Genomic DNA, 20,076 nt, shown 5'->3' with positions numbered 1-20,076 from the left:
TGTGCCACACTAAGCATGGACAACAGAAAGAGGAGAAGAGAACTGTCTGAGGACTTGAGAACCAAAATTGTGGAAAAATATCACCAATCTCAAGGTTACAAGTCCATCTCCAGAGATCTAGATTTGCCTTTGTCCACAGTGCGCAACATTATCAAGAAGTTTGCAACCCATGGCACTGTAGCTAATCTCCCTGGGCATGGACAGAAGAGAAAAATTGATGAAAGGTGCCAGCGCGGGATAGTCCAGATGGTGGATAAGCAGCCCCAAACAAATTCCAAAGCAATTCAAACTGTCCTGCAGGCTCAGGGAACATCAGTGTCAGCATGAACTATCCATCGACATTTAAATGAAATGAAACGCTATGGCAGGAGACCCAGGAGGACCCCACTGCTGACACAGAGACATAAAAAAGCCAGACTACAGTTTGCCAACATGTACTTGAGTAAGCCAAAATCCTTCTGGGCAAACGTCTTGTGGACAGATGAGACCAAGATAGAGCTTTTTGGTAAAGCACATCATTCTACTGTTTACCGCAAATGGAATGAGGCCTACAAAGAAAAGAACACAGTACCTACAGTGAAATATGGTGGAGGTTCACTGATGTTTTGGGGTTGTTTTGCTGCCTCTGGCACTGGGTGCCTTGAATGTGTGCAAGGCATCATGAAATCTACCAATGGATTTTGGGTCGCACTGTAGAGCCCAGTGTCAGAAAGCTGGGTTTGCGTCAGAGATCTTGGGTCTTCCAGCAGGACAATGACCTCAAACATACGTCAAAAAGCACCCAGAAATGGATGGCAACAAAGCGCTGGAGAGTTCTGAAGTGGCCAGCAATGAGTCCAGATCTCAATCCCATTGAACACCTGTGGAGAGATCTTAAAATTGCTGTTGGGAAGAGGCGCCCTTCCAATAAGAGAGACCTGGAGCAGTTTGCAAAGGAAGAGTGGTCCAAAATTCCGGGTGAGAGGTGTAAGAAGCTTATTGATGGTTATCGGAAGCGGCTGATTTCAGTTATTTATTCCAAAGGGTGTGCAACCAAATATTAAGTAAAGGGTGCCAATGATTTTGTCCAGCCCATTTTTGGAGTTTTGTGTGACATTATGTCCAATTTGCTTTTTTTCCTCCCTTCTTTGGTTTTGTTCCAATACACACAAAGGGAATAAACATGTGTATAGCAAAACATGTGTTACTGCAATACTTTTCTGTGAGAAATACATCATTTTCTGGAAAAATTTCAGGGGTGCCAACATTTACGGCCATGACTGTAGTCCTCAACTTACAACCATTCATTGAGTGATCATTCAATATTACAACACTACAGGTAGTCCTCGACTTACGCCCAAAATTGAGCCCAAGCTTTCCGTTGTTAAGTGAGACATTTGTTAAGTGAGTTTTGCCCCATTTTACGACTTTCCTTGCCACAGTTGTTAAGTGAACCACTGCAGTTGTTAAGTTAGCAACCTGGTTGTTAAGTGAACCTGGCATTCCCATTGACTTTGCTTGTCAGAAGGTCGCAAAAGGGGATCGCCTGACACTTTATGATTTATGACACTGCAATCATCGTAAATATGAACCAGTTGCCAAGCATCTGAATTCTGATCACGTGAGCATGAGGATCCTGCGAAGGTCGTAACTGTGAAAAACGGTTGTAAATCACGGTTTTTTAGTGCCGTTGTAACTTTGAGCGGTCACTAAACAAACCATTGTGAGTCAAGGACTACCTGTACCGGAAAAAGAGACTTACAACCATTTTTCACATTTAAGACCATTGCAGCATCCCCAAGGTCACGTGATTAAAAAAAATCTGGACGCTTGACAACTGGTTTATATTTTGGAAAAATCTGGGGCTCAATTGTGGTTGTAAATCGAGGACTACCAGTACTGTGAACATAACTGTGACGTCATAGAAGCTCAGCCAATGAGGACAGTCAGCTGGCAGCAGAGCAGCCAACGGTGCGACCGGACGAAGCCTTGAAGAATTACCTGAAAACATAGGAGAAGACGATGAGGGTCAGCGTGACCACGTGGTGAATGAGCATGACGACCGAGTCCTTGCGCCAGACATCCATGTAAAGGGTGGCATAGATAGAATGGGCATAAAAACTGCCTTGTATTAGGTAGGTGAGTGCAATATCCAGTGGCACCTGCATTCCCTTTTCCCAATCTGGAAAGCCAGGCAGAAAAAGAAGAGGTGGTGAGCTCAACACACTTGCAGCATCCAAAATGCTCAGAATGACACGACAACAGACCAAGGAACTGAGTTGGCCCATTTGCGCATGAGCAGCGCCTTATAGGCCTGTGATAGCAAACCTATGGCATGCGTGCCACAGGTGGCACACGGAGCCATATTGGTAGGCACACAAGCGTTGCCATAGCTCAGCCCCGGCACACATGCGCGTGCCGGCCAGCTGATTTTCGGGCCTTTGGGGCCCACCAGAAATTGGGAAACAGACCATTTCTGGCCTCCTGAGGGCCTCCTGGAGGGTGGGGAAGGCCATTTTCGCCCTACCCAGACTTCTAGAAAGCCTCTGGAACCTGGGGAGGGCAAAAAACAGGCCTACCCGGCCCACCATGCCATTGCGTGCCAAAAGCGGGGGGAACGCAGGGGGGGTCACGTGCACATGTGCGGGTGTGTGTGTGGCGCATTAAATTATGGGTGTGGGCACACAGATGCGTTACCCCCCCGCGCTACCCCGCTTTTGGCACGCAACGGCAAAAAGGTTAGCCATCACTGCTATAGGCTACTGTTACACAGCGAAGTTTCCTGTCAATACATTTTTTTTATTTTTTTTTAAATTTGATTTATATGCCGCCCTTCTCCGGAGACTCAGGGCGGCTTACAATGCGTTAAGCAATAGCCTTCATACTTTTGTATATTTTTTACAAAGTCAGCTTATTGCCCCCACAAACTGGGTCCTCAATTTACCTACCTTAGAAAGGATGGAAGGCTGAGTCAACCTTGAGCCTGGCAAGATTTGAACTTATTAATTGCAGACAGCTGGAGTTAAATTGCTTTGATCAGGACCAAACGCTCGTTTGCAAAAGTAGGTATGGGTAATCCTCAACTTACGACTGATCGCTTAGTCCATTAATACCTCCCTAAGCTTATTATTACAAGCTTCTTTGCGTAATGAATTAAAATAACTATTTTAATTCATTAATTTCAGCACAGTTTTGCCGAAAATCAAAAGCCAAGTTCTGGCTTTTAGCAAAACCATATCATAAAACACAGTCACATTGCATATGGGCATAAATGTAAATGCAGCCATGTAGCATCGCTTATATCCATTTTATTAATTTGTTTATCAAACGTCTACACTAAATAAATAGAGATTTCCTGAACAAAGGACTGTCGGTTTCATTCCTTTCAGACTAACAAGCCCCTTGCAACCTGCACTACAAATCCCATCCTCCTCAACTAAGCAACCTCATCTCAGTGGAAATCTAACACTTCTGGAAGATGTGTTCACATAAAAACCCTGACTATCTGTTATTAACCCTTGCTTGTCTACTCTTAAGTAAAAGAGCAGCATTGTCAACCGGAAAAAAAATGCCTTTGTAAAAGGGATCCGTATATTTATCTAATTGTTATCTCTGCAAACCTTTAGCAGTTTACAATTAATAGGAGATTTGGTTTTTTTTTAAACCTACCCTGATTTCCCCAAAATAAGGCATCCCCTGATAATAAGCCCAATCGGGCTTTTGAGTGCATGGCAATAAGGCCAAGCGCTTATTTCAGGGTTCAAAAAAATATAAGACGGGGTCTTATTTTTGGGGAACACAGTAGGCAAAACCTCACTTTAAAAATGTTTGACTCCCAAAGACTATATTGCAAACTTCTTAATAATTTTGTTTCTGCTACAAAAACTTGCTGTAAAGCCTCCAAATTGAAAGAGCTCCTCCTGAACGAGAGGAACTGGTTTCTAAGGATGCTCTCTCCCCCACCCACCCCCAATTAAGCCCGGAAGCATATCAGATGAAACAAACAAGGTTTTGAGGCTATAGGCCAGGTCTCCTTCCAGATTCCTGGATTATATTATATATGAAGACTCCTTTCAAACTGCAGAAGCAGGATTAGGCGCTAATTTACCAAATGTAAACGACCCAACATTAAACATTCCCCAAATCAGGGGCGTCCAACCTTGGAACTTTTAAGATTTGTGGACTTCAACTCCCAGAATTCCCCAGACCAAGCTATTTGTGGACTTCAACTCCCAGAATTCCTCAGCCAGGCTATTTGTAGACTTCAATTCCCAGAATTCCCCAGCCAGGCTATTTGTGGACTTCAACTCCCAGAATTCCCCAGCCATGCTATTTGTGGACTTCAACTCCCAGAATTCCCCAGCCAGGCTATTTGTGGACTTCAACTCCCAGAATTCCCCAGCCAGGCTATTTCTGGACTTCAACTCCCAGAATTCCTCAGCCGGGCTATTTCTGGACTTCAACTCCCAGAATTCCCCAGCCAGGCTATTTGTGGACTTCAACTCCCAGAATTCCCCAGCCAGGCTATTTGTAGACTTCAATTCCCAGAATTCCCCAGCCAGGCTATTTGTGGACTTCAACTCCCAGAATTCCCCAGCCAGGCTATTTGTGGACTTCAACTCCCAGAATTCCCCAGCCAGGCTATTTCTGGACTTCAACTCCCAGAATTCCTCAGCCGGGCTATTTCTGGACTTCAACTCCCAGAATTCCCCAGCCAGGCTATTTGTGGACTTCAACTCCCAGAATTCCCCAGCCAGGCTATTTGTAGACTTCAATTCCCAGAATTCCCCAGCCAGGCTATTTGTGGACTTCAACTCCCAGAATTCCCCAGCCAGGCTATTTGTGGACTTCAACTCCCAGAATTCCCCAGCCAGGCTATTTGTGGACTTCAACTCCCAGAATTCCTCAGCCGGGCTATTTGTGGACCAACTCCCAGAATTCCTCAGCCAGGCTATTTGTGGACTTCAACTCCCAGAATTCCCCAGCCAGGCTATTTGTGGACTTCAACTCCCAGAATTCCCCAGCCAGGCTATTTGTAGACTTCAACTCTCAGAATTCTGGGAGTTGAAGTCCACAAGTCTTAAAAGTTGCCAAGGTTGGACACCGCTACTCTAAATAAAAGCTTTCTTACCCCCCCCCCCAATATGACCACAATGCTTACCATACCATAAAAGACAGAAGGTGGATCATGGAAAAAGGAGTATCCAGCAAAGAAGAGCAAGTAAGCGCTGTACAACCAGGAGATGCTGTAGAAAGAGAGTTTCCAGGCACTTTCAGGCATCTTAGCAGCATCCTTGGGAGGTAACTGACACCAATCAGCGACGGGCTGAAAGAAAGAAAAAGATCAGTGGGACCGGTTGATCTCTGATCTTCAACTCTTCATTTACAACTGGGGGGCTTCTATTGGCTCTCACTTGAGTGTTATCTGTGGATACAGGTACTCCTCGATTTGCGACCACAATTGAGCCCAAATTTCTGTTGTTAAGCAAGACAGTTGCTAAGTGAGTTTTGTCCCATTTTACTTTTGTTTAAATGAATTCTGACAGTTAAGTGAATCTGGCTTTCCCATTGGTTTTGCTTGTCAGAAGATCCCAAAAGGTGATCACATGACCTCAGGATACCGCAACCAGGGTGGATAAAAATCAATGATTTTTTTTAAAAAAAATAAAAAAAATCAGATTTTTTTGATTTAAATTGGATTTTTTTGATTTAAATTGGATTTTTTTTAATTTTTATCTTATTTATTTTAATAAAAAACTTTTGGGGTAAAAATCTATCGTAAGATAGTTTTCTATTTAAGATACATAAATAATTTAGTTTATGCAGCATGAAATGGAGCTTAGTTATGTAGCATGAGGCTGTATATTCTGCAACACTGAGACTATCGGTGAGTCAACAGTGGGTCAAAGGAGTAGCAGAGATGACAGTTGCTCTTTAAAAATTATGATTTAAATCGAGTTGATTTAAATTAAGCCTTTTTACTAGTGATTTAAATTGTGATTTAAATTGTGATTTAAATCAACTCGATTTAAATCAAATCCACCCTGACCGCAACTATCAAAAATACATGCCAGTTGTCAATCATCTGAATTTTGATCACGTGACCATGGTCATGAGTGTGAAAAATGGCCACGTGCCACTTTTTTCAGTGCCACTGTAACTTCGAACTGTCACTAAATAAATGATTGTAAGTCAAAGTCTGCCCGTATCTCATACAGTAATAATAGCAATAATAACAAAAGGAATAAATTGTCCCAATAGAAAACAATCTCTGTAGCTCAGGTTGAACTGTAGAATCCCTGACGCTCTCAGAGCTGTTTGCCTGCAGATGTTTCATTATCTAACTACACGTACTCCTCGATTTATGACCACAATTGAGCCCAAAATTAATGCAACAATGGTCTCGCCATTGTTAAGTGAGTTTGGCCTCACTTTACGATTTTTCTTACCGCCGCTGTCAATTGAATCACTGCGGTTGTTTAGTTAGCAAAACGGTCATTAAGTGAATCTGGTTTCCTCCTTGACATGGCTTGTCAGGTCACAAAAGGGGACACACACACCCCGGGACATTGCAACCCAGTGGTGAAATGTAAAATTTGTTACTATCGGTTCTGTGGGCGTGGCTTGGAGGGGTAATGTGACTGGGTGGGCGTGGCCAACTTTTTGTTTGTTTGTTTTTAAAAGCATTTTTTTTCCTACATTCTCTTCGACTGAAGAGGTTGTAGAAAAAAATGCTTTTAAAAGCCTTTGACTATCAGGCAACTCAGTGGGATCATCAGAGGCTTTTAAAAGCATTTTTTTCTACAACCTCTTCGGCAGAAGACGTAGAAAAAATTCTTTTAAAAGCATCTGACGATCCCAGCTGAGCCACGTGATCATCAGAGCCTTTTTTTTTACTTTTAAAAGCATTTTTTCCGCTGAAGAGGTTGTAGAAAAAATGCTTTTAGAAGTAAAAAAAAAAAAAGACCTCTGAAGATCGTGCGGCTCAGCTGGGCATGGGGGGGCGGGGGGGGCAGGGATTTTTGCTACCGGTTCGCCGAACCATCTGCTGCCATTGCTACCGGATCGGGTGATCCGGTCCGAACTGGGAGCATTTCATCCCTGTTGCAACCGTCATCAATATGAGCCAGTTCCCAAACAGCTGAATTTTGATCAGGATGACTGTGGACGATGCTGCGAAGGTCATAAATATGAAAAAGGATCATAAATCGCTGTTTTCAGTGAAATTGTAGCTTCAAACAGTCACTAACTGAAACTGTTGTAAGTCGGGAACTATCTGTAGGTAGCATCATCAGCAACCAACCAAGCTCAGAGAAGACCAGGGATTCTACAGAAATACTTGTGCCGAATATAAGCAATACATTTGTGCAACATTAAGCACAGATATCTTTAACAGGAAAAACGCTCCCTTATAAAACATAGCTTGAACTCAGGAGGCAGCATTGAGCCAACTTTGATTTTAAAAGACTAAATAAGAGTTGAACCCCAGTTCATTCTTGGATGGAAGACACCTGTGGCTTTAGGCTAAACTGGGAAGCAGGGTGGATTTGATTTAATCGAGTTGATTTAAATCACAATTTAAAAAGGCTTGATTTAAATCAACTCCATTTAAATCATAATTTTTAAAGAGCAACTGTCATCTCTGCTACTCCTTTGACCCACTGTTGACTCACCGATAGTCCCAGTGTTGCAGAATATACTCATATATGTAGCCTCATGCTACATAACTAAGCTCCATTTCATGCTGAATAAACTAAATTATTTATGTATCTTAAATAGAAAACTATCTTACGATAGATTTTTACCCCAAAAGCTTTTTATTAAAATAAATTTGATAAAAATCAAAAAAATCCGATTTACCCTGCTGGGAAGGGTAGAAACTTAGCACCCACCCCTCTCCTAGAAGAATGAAATATTCTAGGAAATATTAAAAAGGCAGAATATTATATTTCCCTGGATGCCCCCAGCAGATATTTGGCGCCCATTGAGCAAGATGGGCCAGCCTATCTACAAGACAATTAGACCTTCAGCTCCAGGGTGATGGGATTAAGACACGACCCTCCAGGACATATATGAGCAGAGTTTATCACATGGCACAAACACCTGGGAACATTACATCACTCTCCAAGTTTCAACCAAACCTGGGAGCTCAGACAACCTATGATCCCTGCATAGCTCCAGGGGAGTCTGACAGCAACCAAAAGAAAACATGCCCTTGCCACAGGAACAGAAAGCTCAAGGGCAAGGCCCAAGAGAAGGTATATCAGGGGTGAAATGCTCCCAGTTCGGACAGGATCACCCGATCTGGTAGCGATGTTGTTGTAAGTTGCGGACTACCTGTAATCTTATACTTACAAGAAAGATATACTAATTAGTATTCCTAGTAGTCCTTGATTTACAACCATTCACTTAGTGACTATTGGAAATTACAGCAGCACAGAAAAAAGTGACTTACAATTGGTCCTCACACTTACAACCCCTGCAGCATCCCCATAAACAGGTCTTATAAAAATTCAGGCTCTTGGGGCAACTAGCATGAATTTACGATAGTTGCAGCCTCCTGGGTTCACTGTTTGTAATCTTGACAACCGAAGTCCACTGGTGGTGGTGGCGGGATGGATTTGCTTAACCACCACATTATTCGCTTAACAGCTGCAGTGAACTCCTTAACAATCCCAGCAAAACAAGATTGTAAAATCGGGCGCGACTCACTTAACAACCATCTTGCTTAGCAGCAGAAATTCTGATTCCATTTGTGTTGTAAGTGGAGAACTACCTATATACATAAGAGCTGCAGGCATTTAGGCAAAAAAAACTCAAATGCACAAGTACAGTATAGTAGTAACTGTGAGAGGGATCTTGGAGTCCTAGTGGACAATAACTTAAATATGAGCAAGCTGTGTGCAGCAGCTGCCAAAAAAGCCAACACAGTTCTGGGCTCCATAAACAGAGGGATAGAATCAAGATCTTGTGAAATGCTAATAGCACTTTATAATGCCCAGGTAAAGCCACACGTGGAATATCTTGCATCCAGTTTTGGTCACCACGATGTAAAAAAGATGTTGAGACTCTAGAAAGAGTGCAGAGAAGAGCAACAAAGAGGATTAGGGGACTGGAGGTTAAAACATATGAAGAACGGTTGCAGGAATTGGGTATGTCTAGTTTAATGAAAAGAAGGACTAGGGGAGACATGACAGCAGTCTTCCAATATCTCAGGGGCTGCCACAAAGAAGAGGGAGTCAAGCTATTCTCCAAAGCACCTGAGGGCAGGAGAAGAAGCAATGGGTGGAAACTAATCAAGGAGAGAAGCAAACTAGAACTAAGAAGAAAATTTCCTGACAGTTAGAACAATTAATCAGTGGAACAACTTGCTTCTAGAAGTTGTGGATGCTCCAACACTGGAAGGTTTTAAGAAGAGATTGGGCAAACATTTGCCTGAAACTGTTTAGGGTTTCCGAGTAGTGGGACAGCAGGTTTCCTAAGCAGCGGGTTGGACTAGAAAAACTCCACGGTCCCTTTCAACTCTATTATTCTGAAGCTTCGTACCAAAACTCTTGCTTTTTAGAGCAATATTCTCTTTCGTTTAATGACACCCATCTCTCTCATTTATTTAGTTTTCATGTTTTATTTAATCACTGGCCTGGCTTTCTGGCAGCCACCAGGTATAGTGTTCTTGACTTCATTGCTAATGGAAGCCCAACTCCTCTGCTTTATTTGTTATGCTGAGTCCACAGAATTAAATCGGAATGCCAGCTTGGAATATTAGATAAGAGAGAATATATAAAAAAAGACATTTGCTGCAGGAAGCCCCTGGTGCCTTAAAACATCTCTGAAATTGCTGGAGTCCAGAATGCTGAAATCGGACCAAGGGATTCTAAACATGTTTTGCCATAAAGCTCAACGCTTAACTAATCACCCGAAAGTATTTTTGGAGTGGGAGGGCTGCAATTGATGATTTATTTTGCCTGTTTTTATGGTACAGGTAGTCCTCAAGTTACAACCATTCATTTAGTGACCATGCTGGCTGCCAGGAAAAAAAAAGCCTAGAAACTAGTGGATTGTGATTTCACTGAACTAGGGCTGCATAAAAATCTTGGTTTACGTAGGAAGAACCTGGCTAAAGAGAAATACATACATACATACACACACACACACATATATACGCTCCCACAGAGGGGGACTCCTCAGGGTATCGTCAGCCAGGCAATGTCGGCTGGCGACCCCCAGGGTGAGGGCCTTCTCTGTGGCAGCTCCTGCCCTCTGGAACGATTTGCCCCCGGAAATCCGAAGGATATCGGATCTCCGGGTCTTTCGCCGTGCCCTAAAATCTTTTCTTTTCCATCAAGCAGGGCTGGCGTGAACCCCCCCCCTTTAGTCTTTTTTAGTTTTTTAGCTTTCAAATTGTTAATGGGTTTTAATTTGAATTGTTTTAAATTTGGGCCAAAGTTATGTAATTCTTTTAATAATTTTAAATTTTGTATTGGTATGTGTTTTAGTTCTGGCTGTGCACCGCCCTGAGTCCACTAGAAGGGCGGTATACAAATTGAATAAAAATAAAAATAAAAAAATAAATATATATATGTATGTGTTCATACACACACACACATACATATACACATATAACGTGTATATCAGGGGTGGGTTCTAATTTTTTTTACTACCAGTTCTGTGGGTGTGGCTTATTTTGTGGGTGTGGCTTGGAGGTCATGTGACTAGGTGGGCGTGGCTAGCTGGTCAGTCATTTCTAGAAGATCCTCGCACTTACGACCAGTCCTCACACTTACGACCGGACTCATTTGTTTGCTTTTAACACTGAACAGCTGTAGGACGGCCCTTTGAAGCCCCGCTGCAAGAGTTTAAACAGTTTTTTTCCCTCTAGTCATCAGCTGGGACTCAGGAGGCAGCAATAGATTGGGGGTGGGACCAAATAAAAGGTAAGAATAACGTGGGGGGGGAGGGTGGGGGGGGAGAACCAGTTCGGTGACGTCATATCGTCACCGCTACCGGCTCGGCCGAACCAGACTGAACCGGGAGGAACCCACCACTGGTGTATATGTGTGTTATGTATGTGTATGGGTAGATATATATTTTCTTTTGACAGCAGGCAACAGAATTTCATTTTTAATGTGTGCCAGTATGCTCACAGTAAAAAATGACAATGAAGGTTATCTTATCTATCTTATCTTATCATGTGATCACCATTTGCTACCTTCTGACAAACAAAGTCAATGGGGAAGCCAGATTCACTTAACAGCTGCTACTGACTTAACAACTGCAATGATTCACTAAACAATTGTGGCATGATAGGTCACAAAATAGGGAAAAGCTCACTTAACAACTGTCTCACATAGCAATAGGTATTTTGGGCTCAATTGTGATCGTAACTTGACATAGACTACCTGTACTATGCACTATTGTAGAAGAGAGGCCATGACAAACTGCTGAAATCACACAAAACCTGGCAATCTCAAAAGATTTGGGTCAATTTTGTTTGCCTCAGGTTGTAAAAACTGCCAACCTTACTAATAAAACACATTCACTCTCATCAAAATTAGAAAAGATACCCATAGCTTTAAAGAAAGCTCTTACTTCAGGAGTTGTTTGACATGAGAAAACCTTTAAAGGAATTGTGTTAGGTTGATTATTAGTGCAATACAACTGGTGTGTTTAGGGTTAGGGTGGGATATGCATATAGGCACGCCCGTCTTGTGTGTACCTCAGTGGTGGGTTTCATTTTTTTTTTTTACTACCGGTTCTGTGGGCGTGGCTTGGTGGGCGTGGCATGGCTTGGTGGGCGTGGCAGGGGAAGGATACTGTAAAATCTCCATTCCCCCCCCCCCAATCCAGGGGAAGTATACTGCAAAATCCCCAATCAGCTGGGACTTGGGAGGCAGAGAATAGATGGGAACGGGGCCAGTCAGAATTTTTACTACCTGTTCTCCGAACTACTCAAAATTTCCACTACCGGTTCTCCAGAACTGGTCAGAACCTGCTGAAACCCACCTCTGATGTACCTCCACCCCACTTCCTTCTTTTTCTTCGCTTTATTGTCCCTTTCAATACAAATAATAAATGGGATAGATTTAAAATCCAGGAGCAATGTTGACTTAATTAATCATATACAGGTAGTCCTCCAATTACTGCCACAGTTGAGCCCAAAGTTTCTGTCCCTAAGTGAAACATTTGCTAAATGAGTTTGTCCCATTTTACGACTTTTCTTGCCGCATGTGTTCAGTGAGTAAGTACAATTGTTAAATTAGTAACACTGTTGTTAAAAGAATCTGGTTTCCCCGTTGACTTTGCTTCAGGTCGCAAAAGGGTGATCACATGATCCCAAGACACTGCAACTGCCATAAATGTGAATCAGTTGTCAAGCATCCAAATGTTGATCACGTGACCATGGGGATGCTGCAACGGCCATTAGTGTGAAAAATGGTCCTAAATCATTTTTTTCAGTGCTTGTAACTTTGTAACTTCAAACGGTCACTAAGCGAACTGTTTTAAGTCGAGGACTACCTGTCGTTCCAATCCTGTTTACAGAATCCAGGGCTTAATAGGAGCTACTGGACTCTCTTTTGTATCATATGTCACCGCTCAGCCTACTGGATGAACAATCACGTTATTTAGAATAGAACAGAATAACAGAGTTGGAAGGGACCTTGGAGGTCTTCTAGTCCAACCCGCTGCTTAGGCAGGAAACCCTATACCACTTCAGACAAATGGTTATCCAACCTCTTCTTAAAAACTTCCAGTGTTGGAGCATTCACAACTTCTGGTGGCAAGTTGTTCCACTGACTGATTGTTCTGTCAGGAAATTTCTCCTTAGTTCTAAGTTGCTTCTCTCCTTGATTAGTTTCCACCCATTGCTTCTTGTCCTATTCTCAGATGCTCTGGAGAATAGCTTGACTCCAGTGGTGAAATCCAATTTTTTCTTACTACCGGTTCTGTGGGCGTGGCTTGGTGGGCGTGATGTGGCTTGGTGGGCATGGCAGGGGAAGGATACTGCAAAATCTCCATTCCCACCCCACTCCAGGGGAAGGATACTGCAAAATCCCCATTCCCTCCCCATTCCTGGGGGAAGGATACTGCAAAATCTCCATTCCCACCCCACTCTGGGGCCAGCCAGAGGTGGTATTTGCCAGTTCTCCGAACTACTCAAAATTTCCACTACCGGTTCTCCGAACTACTCAAAATTTCCGCTACTGGTTCTCCAGAACCTGTCAGAACCTGCAGGATTTCACCCCTGCTTGACTCCCTCTTCTTGACTACCTTTTTGCCAGTCTAAGGATGATAAGCACTTGGGGGTTTATTTTGATCCCAGCTTTGCCCTCCTTCCAGCTCACGCCGATATCAAGTCCTCCCTTCTTGTAAACTCATCTCCTGAAACAAAATGAAAATGTTTACAGGACTTGTAGCCGAGAGTGAAATCCGAGGAGCAGGAAATTTAAAAAAAGCAGCTCAGTGACTTCCCAGCCTGGCTCCCTCTTGCAAGGCTATATTAAGATCCCAGCTGCTAAGCGCAAGGATGACCACAACCTGGGCTGACTTCATGGCAATTCTCGGCTGAGTTCATTCAGGTTTTGCTGGTACGTCCATAGGCTGCCATGGATCTGAACCAGAATTGCTCCCCTGTTACAAGAACGTAGCTAAACAGTGCTTAAATTGAGTGCTTTGATTAAAGAAAATAACACCATTAATGTTGTGGCTACCTGGAAACCACTTTTGGATTTTATGCTTGAGGTGGGGGGGAAAATATATGAAACTTTGATTTTGGGATTTGCTGAGGTTTGTTGTTAACAGAAATGGCTAGTATATATTATCGTATGAAAGTAGAAAGTTGAAGCTTTATATTATACTATCTTATTCTACTGCACCAAAAGCAGTCTGAAGCCAATGCTTCTCTTTCTCTCTACCCCTATTTCCTAACTTCTCTGATTGGAGGAAAAAAATGATATTTATGGTTATGGTTGACTTACAGGCTTGCTGGATGAAATGGGGAAAAATGCATGACTCGTGAGTTTTTATGTTTAGGGGAAAAAATGGAAAATGCTGGATCTCTCCCCCCCTCCACTTAAAACCATTTGGCACTGAAAAAAGTGACTTGACTGTTTTTCACATGTGACTGTTAACAATGCAAGTTTGAACACCCCTGGCTTAGAGAGTGCTTTAGAACAGGGGTCTCCGACCTTGGCAACTTTTAAGACTTGTGAAGTCCACAAGTCTTAAAAGTTGCCAAAGTTGGAGACCCCTGCTCTAAAGCACTATGGAGTGATATATAACTCTATGTGCCACTGCTATTAGTTTGTGCTGTTAGTTGTAATATTTTTTGTAAAATGTTTAATAAAATGTATTAAAATAAAGGCATCAACTTTCATGAGCTGGAGCTCACTTCATCAGTTACATAAAGAGGCTAGCTAGCTAGACAGATATAACATTTAAAATAGGATCCTCTGAACGTCTCCTTCAAAATTCCCTCCCCATCAGAGGGCAGGAATTGGGGCAGGGAGGTGAACAGGATTCAGTTACAATCTCAATGGGTGGCATTTACAATAAAGAAATATATTTGCACATTGCCCAGATGTCTGGTTCTGCCTTCAATGACACACAAAAAATACTACCTGATTTTCATGTAATCGAGAGGTTCTCTTCTATTGTTTAAAAGTTCTATCAAAAAGTTTCTCCTAAGCAACAACCCACCCTCTATTAAGATAGAGATAGATAGATAGATAGATAGATAGATAGATAGATAGATAGATAGATAGATATCAAATTACACACACACACACACACACACACACACACACTCACTACTACTGTGTTCGCCTTTACGGTAAGTAACATTATGTAAATAGTAGAAAAGAGAACAAACAGTAAGTCAAAGGACTTGACAGACAAGAAAAAAGAGAGAAAGAAATGCAGTAAAACTAGTCTATACCAAAAACATTAATTAAACCTCTCGACATCTTTCTCTTCTGCCAAATTATCATTGTTTCCATTATGTAAATTCAGACCAGGGGGGTCAATATTGACCTCCAAGGGTTGATGGGTCTATCCAAAACCATGTTTCTCAACTTTTAAGAAGGGTGGATTTCAACTCCCCCAATTCCCCAGGCTGGCTGAAGAATTATGGGAGATGAAGTCCACCAAATGTAAAGTGGCCAAGGGTGAGAAACACCGATCCATGGGTTTGATAAATAGCTGGTGGTCAATAAGAACAGACTGAACCTGGAAAAGCATGGAGACTTACAACTAAAACTTACCAATCTCCAACTCTTGATGCTATTTAGATGTATCCTTTCATTAATGATATTCACATTCAATTAAAAAGTTGTGCTAAATTTACATTTTTCATATTTTAAATATTCCTTATTTCTATGGCCATTATTATTATTTGTAGTACTAGTCACTAAAGTAGTATTAATTACATTATTTTCTTATACATAAATGTGGAAGGGTCGATCAATAATCCGAAGTTCATCTGAAGAATAAGAATAATTTTATTTCTATACCGCCCTTCTCCCAAAGGACTCAGGGCAGTATACAGCCTATTAAAAGCACAAGACAAACATCAATTAAAATAATTTAAAATTATTAAATCATTTGGCTCAATTTAAAATCCCAGAAATTTAAAACACCCAATTTAAAATGATTATGTTGATAGCCCGGCCTGGCGGAACAACAGGGTCTTGAGTGCACAGCGAAATGCCCGGAGGTCGGAGTTCTTACGCACTTCCGGGGGCAGTTCATTCCACAGGGCTGGGGCTCCCACAGAGAAGCCCCCCCCCCCGGGTGTCGCCAGCCGGCATAACTTGGCCGATGGCACCCTGAGGAGACCCTCTCTGTGGGAGCAAACTGGCCGGTGGGAGGCTATTGGTGGCAGAAGTGGGTCTCTGAAGGTGAAATCATTGAGCTGAAAAGTTGGGGGACCCTTCTACGCACCAATGCACCAACCCCAGTTTTATAGTCTGTATATTGTTTTTAAATCCCCCCCCCCTTTTCCTGAGGTACTTTTTCCAACTCATCTCAATCCCAGCTTCCCAATCCTTTGGGAAGTCCTCAATTTACAACCATTCGTTTAGTAACCGTTGAAATTACAATGGCACTGAAAAAAGTGACCGATGATCATTTTTCAAGCTTACAACCATTGCAGCATTCCCATGGTCATGTGATCAAAATTCAGAGGCTTGGCAACTGGGATATATAGTTGATGACAGTTGTACTGTCCCAGGATTCTGTAGTCACCATCGGTAACCTTCCCAGCTGGCTTTTGAAAAGCAAAGTTGATGAGGGAAGCCACATTCGCTTAAGGACCGCACGATTCTCTTAACAACTGCAGCAATCTGCTTAACAGCTGTGATAAAAATGTCGTAAAAGGAGGCACAACTTACTTAGCAACTGCCTTACTTAGCAACAGAATTTTTTTTTTTTTAATTTGATTTATATGCCACCCTTCTCCGGAGATTCAGGGCGGCTTACAACGTGCTAAGCAATAGCCTTCATCCTTTTGTATATTTATACAAAGTCAGCTTATTGCCCCCACAACTGGGTCCTCAATTTACCTACCTTAGAAAGGATGGAAGGCTGAGTCAACCTGGCGAGATTCGAATCTGCAGTAATTGCAGGCAGCTGGTCTTAATAACAGGGTGCTTTAGACCACTGTACTACCAAGGCTCCTTTTGAGGTCAATTGTGGTCATAGGACAGGGGACCTCAAACCTGGCAACTTTAAGACTTGTGGAATTCAACTCCCAGAATTCTCCAGCCAGCTAGGCTGGCTGGAGAATTCTGGGAGTTGAAGTCCACAAGTCTTAAAGCTGCCAAGTTTGAAGACCTCTGTCATAGGACAAGGGCTACTGTACATGTATGTCTTTCACCTATCTGTTCCTTATTCATTCTCTTTATGAGGTAAACCACCTCTCCACTTCCTCTTGCATCATCCACATTCATTTAAAGTCAATTTATTCTTCATCCTCCCACTTCCTGTTTAATCACAAGCTTTCCACTGAGTTTTACTTCATGCGTTCTCGCTTAATGACCAGTCACTTAGTGTCCCTTGACAGTTGCAATGCATAAAGGGACTTAATGACCAGGGGTGAGTTTTACTTACCTTTGCTACCGGTTCGCTTGTGCACATGCCACTTCTGCGCATGCGCAGAGCGTATTTTATGACGTCTGGATGGGTGGGCAGAGTCTCCCACCACTGCCGCTGATTCGCCCGAACCGGGGCGAACTGATAGCAACCCATCATTGTTAATGACCCAAATTTGAAGTTCTGACGGCTGCCAATATCCCCATTGCCTGCAGTCACATGACTGCATTTTCAGTGCTTGGCAACCAGCTTGCATTTACTGCTGTTTGCAGCATCCCAGTGTCACGTCATGGTTGATTTTTTGCATTTTTTTCCAAAAAAAACCCTGCCCATTCTGGACAATGCATTTGCTTAATGATCCTGGCATTCACTTAACACAAAGAAGGTTGTAAAAACAGGGTGAGCTGCTTAACAACAACCTACAGCCTTAATTCCAGGCTCAATTATGTTCATAAATCAGGACTGCATGTATTAAATTCCTAACATCCAATTCTCACATCTATATAATGACACGAGCAAAAATGCACTCATGACATTTGCTCTTTTAACAAAACAGTAACTTTACTCAACAGCTCATTACTTTTCTACCAATATTTGCACTTCCCCCCCCCCCCCCAAAATTTCACCGTCCTTTTCTCCAACTTGAGAAAATTTTCTACTCGGATAAGCAAATTCATCTAGTGCTGGGTGAGTTTGGCAATTTTGAGCAAGTAAATTGACACCCTGAGCTGCTGAAAAAAGAAGGGCTATAAATCTAACAGACAAACTTAATTGTTCACTGAATTTTCGGTGCCAAACTATCTTGCTTATTTTGGCAAGAAGTCTCTTCAGCTTTGTGAGGAAGGAAGGAAGGAAGGAAGGAAGGAAGGAAGGAAGGAAGGAAGGAAGGAAGGAAGGAAGGAAGGAAGGAAGGAAATCTTGTTGAATTTTTATTTTGAATTTATGTTGAATTCTATTGAAATTTTGTTTTTTTTAAAAAATTTCCTATTTGTCCCTTCAACATAGCTGATGGATCCTGAGTATAGAAGAGTTAAATTAGCATTCTTAAAATGGCAGAGAAAGGGCGTTTCCAATTCACAAGAATCTTATCACCCCTTAAATTTCTGCACTTGCTTGCAAGAAAGAAGCCATCGAAACTTGCTTCTCCCACTGCAGTCTGGGTTGCCATGGCAACAGAGGTCTTCCTGTGCTGCTGCTATGGCAACGGGTGTGGGCCGGCTTCCAAGGAGACCCACTGCTGCCATTCCAGTTTGAGAAACCCTACCCTATATTTAAAGGGAGTGAGATTTCTGAGAAAGTTGCACCACGTAGGAGTATGTGTGTACAGGGAAATAATGACATCCATTGCAGCAAGATGGCTTCCCCTCCCATGCCGAGAGGCCTTGTTTCTGCACTTCAGAGGCAAATCAAGGAAGTGTTGGATGTCACACTTAACTGCACCCAAGTCTTTTGTCTTTGCTCACTCTTTTCTCATTCTCATTTCTGTATGGCTGGTCAGAGAATGGAGAGTACCACCCTTCACCAGCAGATGGAGTGCCAGCCTTGGTCGACATTTGGATGGGATACCACCAAGAGATCAAGAGTTCTGGGCTAAGCTAGGAAATATCCTGGGAGATGGCCAAGGGGAAGCATTTCTGTATTACTGCAGAGGAAACAAAATAGGTTTCACCCAACAATTATTTATTTATTACTAATTTATTTATTACTAATTACTATTATTTATTACTAATTATTAATACTCTGCAGATTTATTACTAATTTGACATGTAAAACACGTGTGGTCTACGTCTCTCAACTTTCTTTCCTGTTTTCAGAGTCTTGCCCTTTGAACTTCCCAAAATGTCCAGCAAGCCATTTTCTGCCTCACTTGCAGTGGAAAAGAGAAGGTACAAAACTTCTCCAAGATGTTGCAAATTGTCACTTCAAGAAGGGAAGACAAATTCACATTGCCATACTTGGAGTCCAATGTTGTATCAGGTGGCAGCTCCAGGTTGATCTTGTCTGAATACATACTTCAAGCAGAGTTAGATTTGGTTAATATTTGGATGAAAGACCACCAGGAGATCCCAGGGTTGGAAATTAGTCTGGGATTTGGGAAAAATATCCTAGGTGGCACTGGCAAACCCTTTCTACTCAAGTAGTCCTTGACTTATGATCACAATTGGGGCCAGAATTTCCATTGCTAATCAAGGCGGTTGGTAAGTGAGTCATGCCGGATTTTATGACCTTTTGTGCCAACATTGTTAAGCAAAGCACTGCAGTTGCTAAGTGAATCATGCGGTTGTTAAAATGAAACTGGCTTCTCCCATTGACTTTGTCAGAAGCCAAATGGGAAGATGGCAGTTAGCGATTATGTGGCCCTGGGACACTGCAATCATCATAAATACTTACCCCGATTTTGATCTCATGACCATGGGGATGCTACAATGGTTGTGTGAGGAGCAGATGCAAGCCACTTTTTTTAGTGCTATTGTAATTTTGAGCAATTGCTAAATGAATGGTTGTAAGTCAAGGACTACCTGAGCAAACTATAGAGCCCCATTCCTGCAGTCACTAAGAACCAACCTCTAGTACAGAGGTGTCAAACTCGATTTCATTGAGGGCCGCATCAGAGTTGTGTTTCACCTCAGGAGGCCGGGCAGGGGTACTATTCAGCAGGTTCTGGAGAACCGGTAGCGGGAATTTTGAGTTGTTTGGAGAACCAGCAAATACCACTTCTGGCTGGCCCCAGAGTGGGGTGGGAATGGAGATTTTACAATATCCTTCCCCCTGGAGTGGAATGGGAATGGAAATTTTGCAGTATCCTTTCCCTGCCACGCCCACAAAACCGGTAGTAAAAAAATTTGAATTTCACCACTGGGGCCATTGGGGGGGGGGGGAGCGTGGCCAGGGTGGGCATGGCCAGCTTGACGTCACTCGTGTCGGGGGGCACCTGTGGTGGCCCGAACACTCTGCCAGCGAAAACAGAGCTCGGGAGGGAGGCACACGGCCTTCCCGAGCTCCGATTTC

The 20,076-nt window shown here is 42.7% G+C and overlaps 1 protein-coding gene across 2 annotated transcripts in view; it reads right to left on the bottom strand.

The window, feature by feature from the left end:
- CERS1 (ceramide synthase 1) overlaps positions 1 to 20,076 on the bottom strand; it is a 55,360-nt gene that overhangs the window by 20,670 nt on the left and 14,614 nt on the right. For both annotated transcript variants that reach the window (XM_070931833.1, XM_070931834.1), the window contains exons 2-3: positions 5,146 to 5,305; positions 1,981 to 2,161 (exon numbers count right to left, since the gene is read on the bottom strand). In XM_070931833.1, coding sequence (XP_070787934.1) covers positions 1,981 to 2,161; positions 5,146 to 5,305 — 341 coding nt within the window. The remainder of the gene's footprint in view (positions 1 to 1,980; positions 2,162 to 5,145; positions 5,306 to 20,076) is intronic.

Source organism: Pituophis catenifer, unplaced genomic scaffold, assembly GCF_029215685.1.
Source record: "Pituophis catenifer annectens isolate HBS135680 unplaced genomic scaffold, rPitCat1.0.hap2 SCAF_1, whole genome shotgun sequence".
In the NCBI taxonomy this organism is placed as follows: Eukaryota; Metazoa; Chordata; class Lepidosauria; order Squamata; family Colubridae; genus Pituophis; species Pituophis catenifer.
This window is presented reverse-complemented; position numbering and strand designations above follow the sequence as displayed.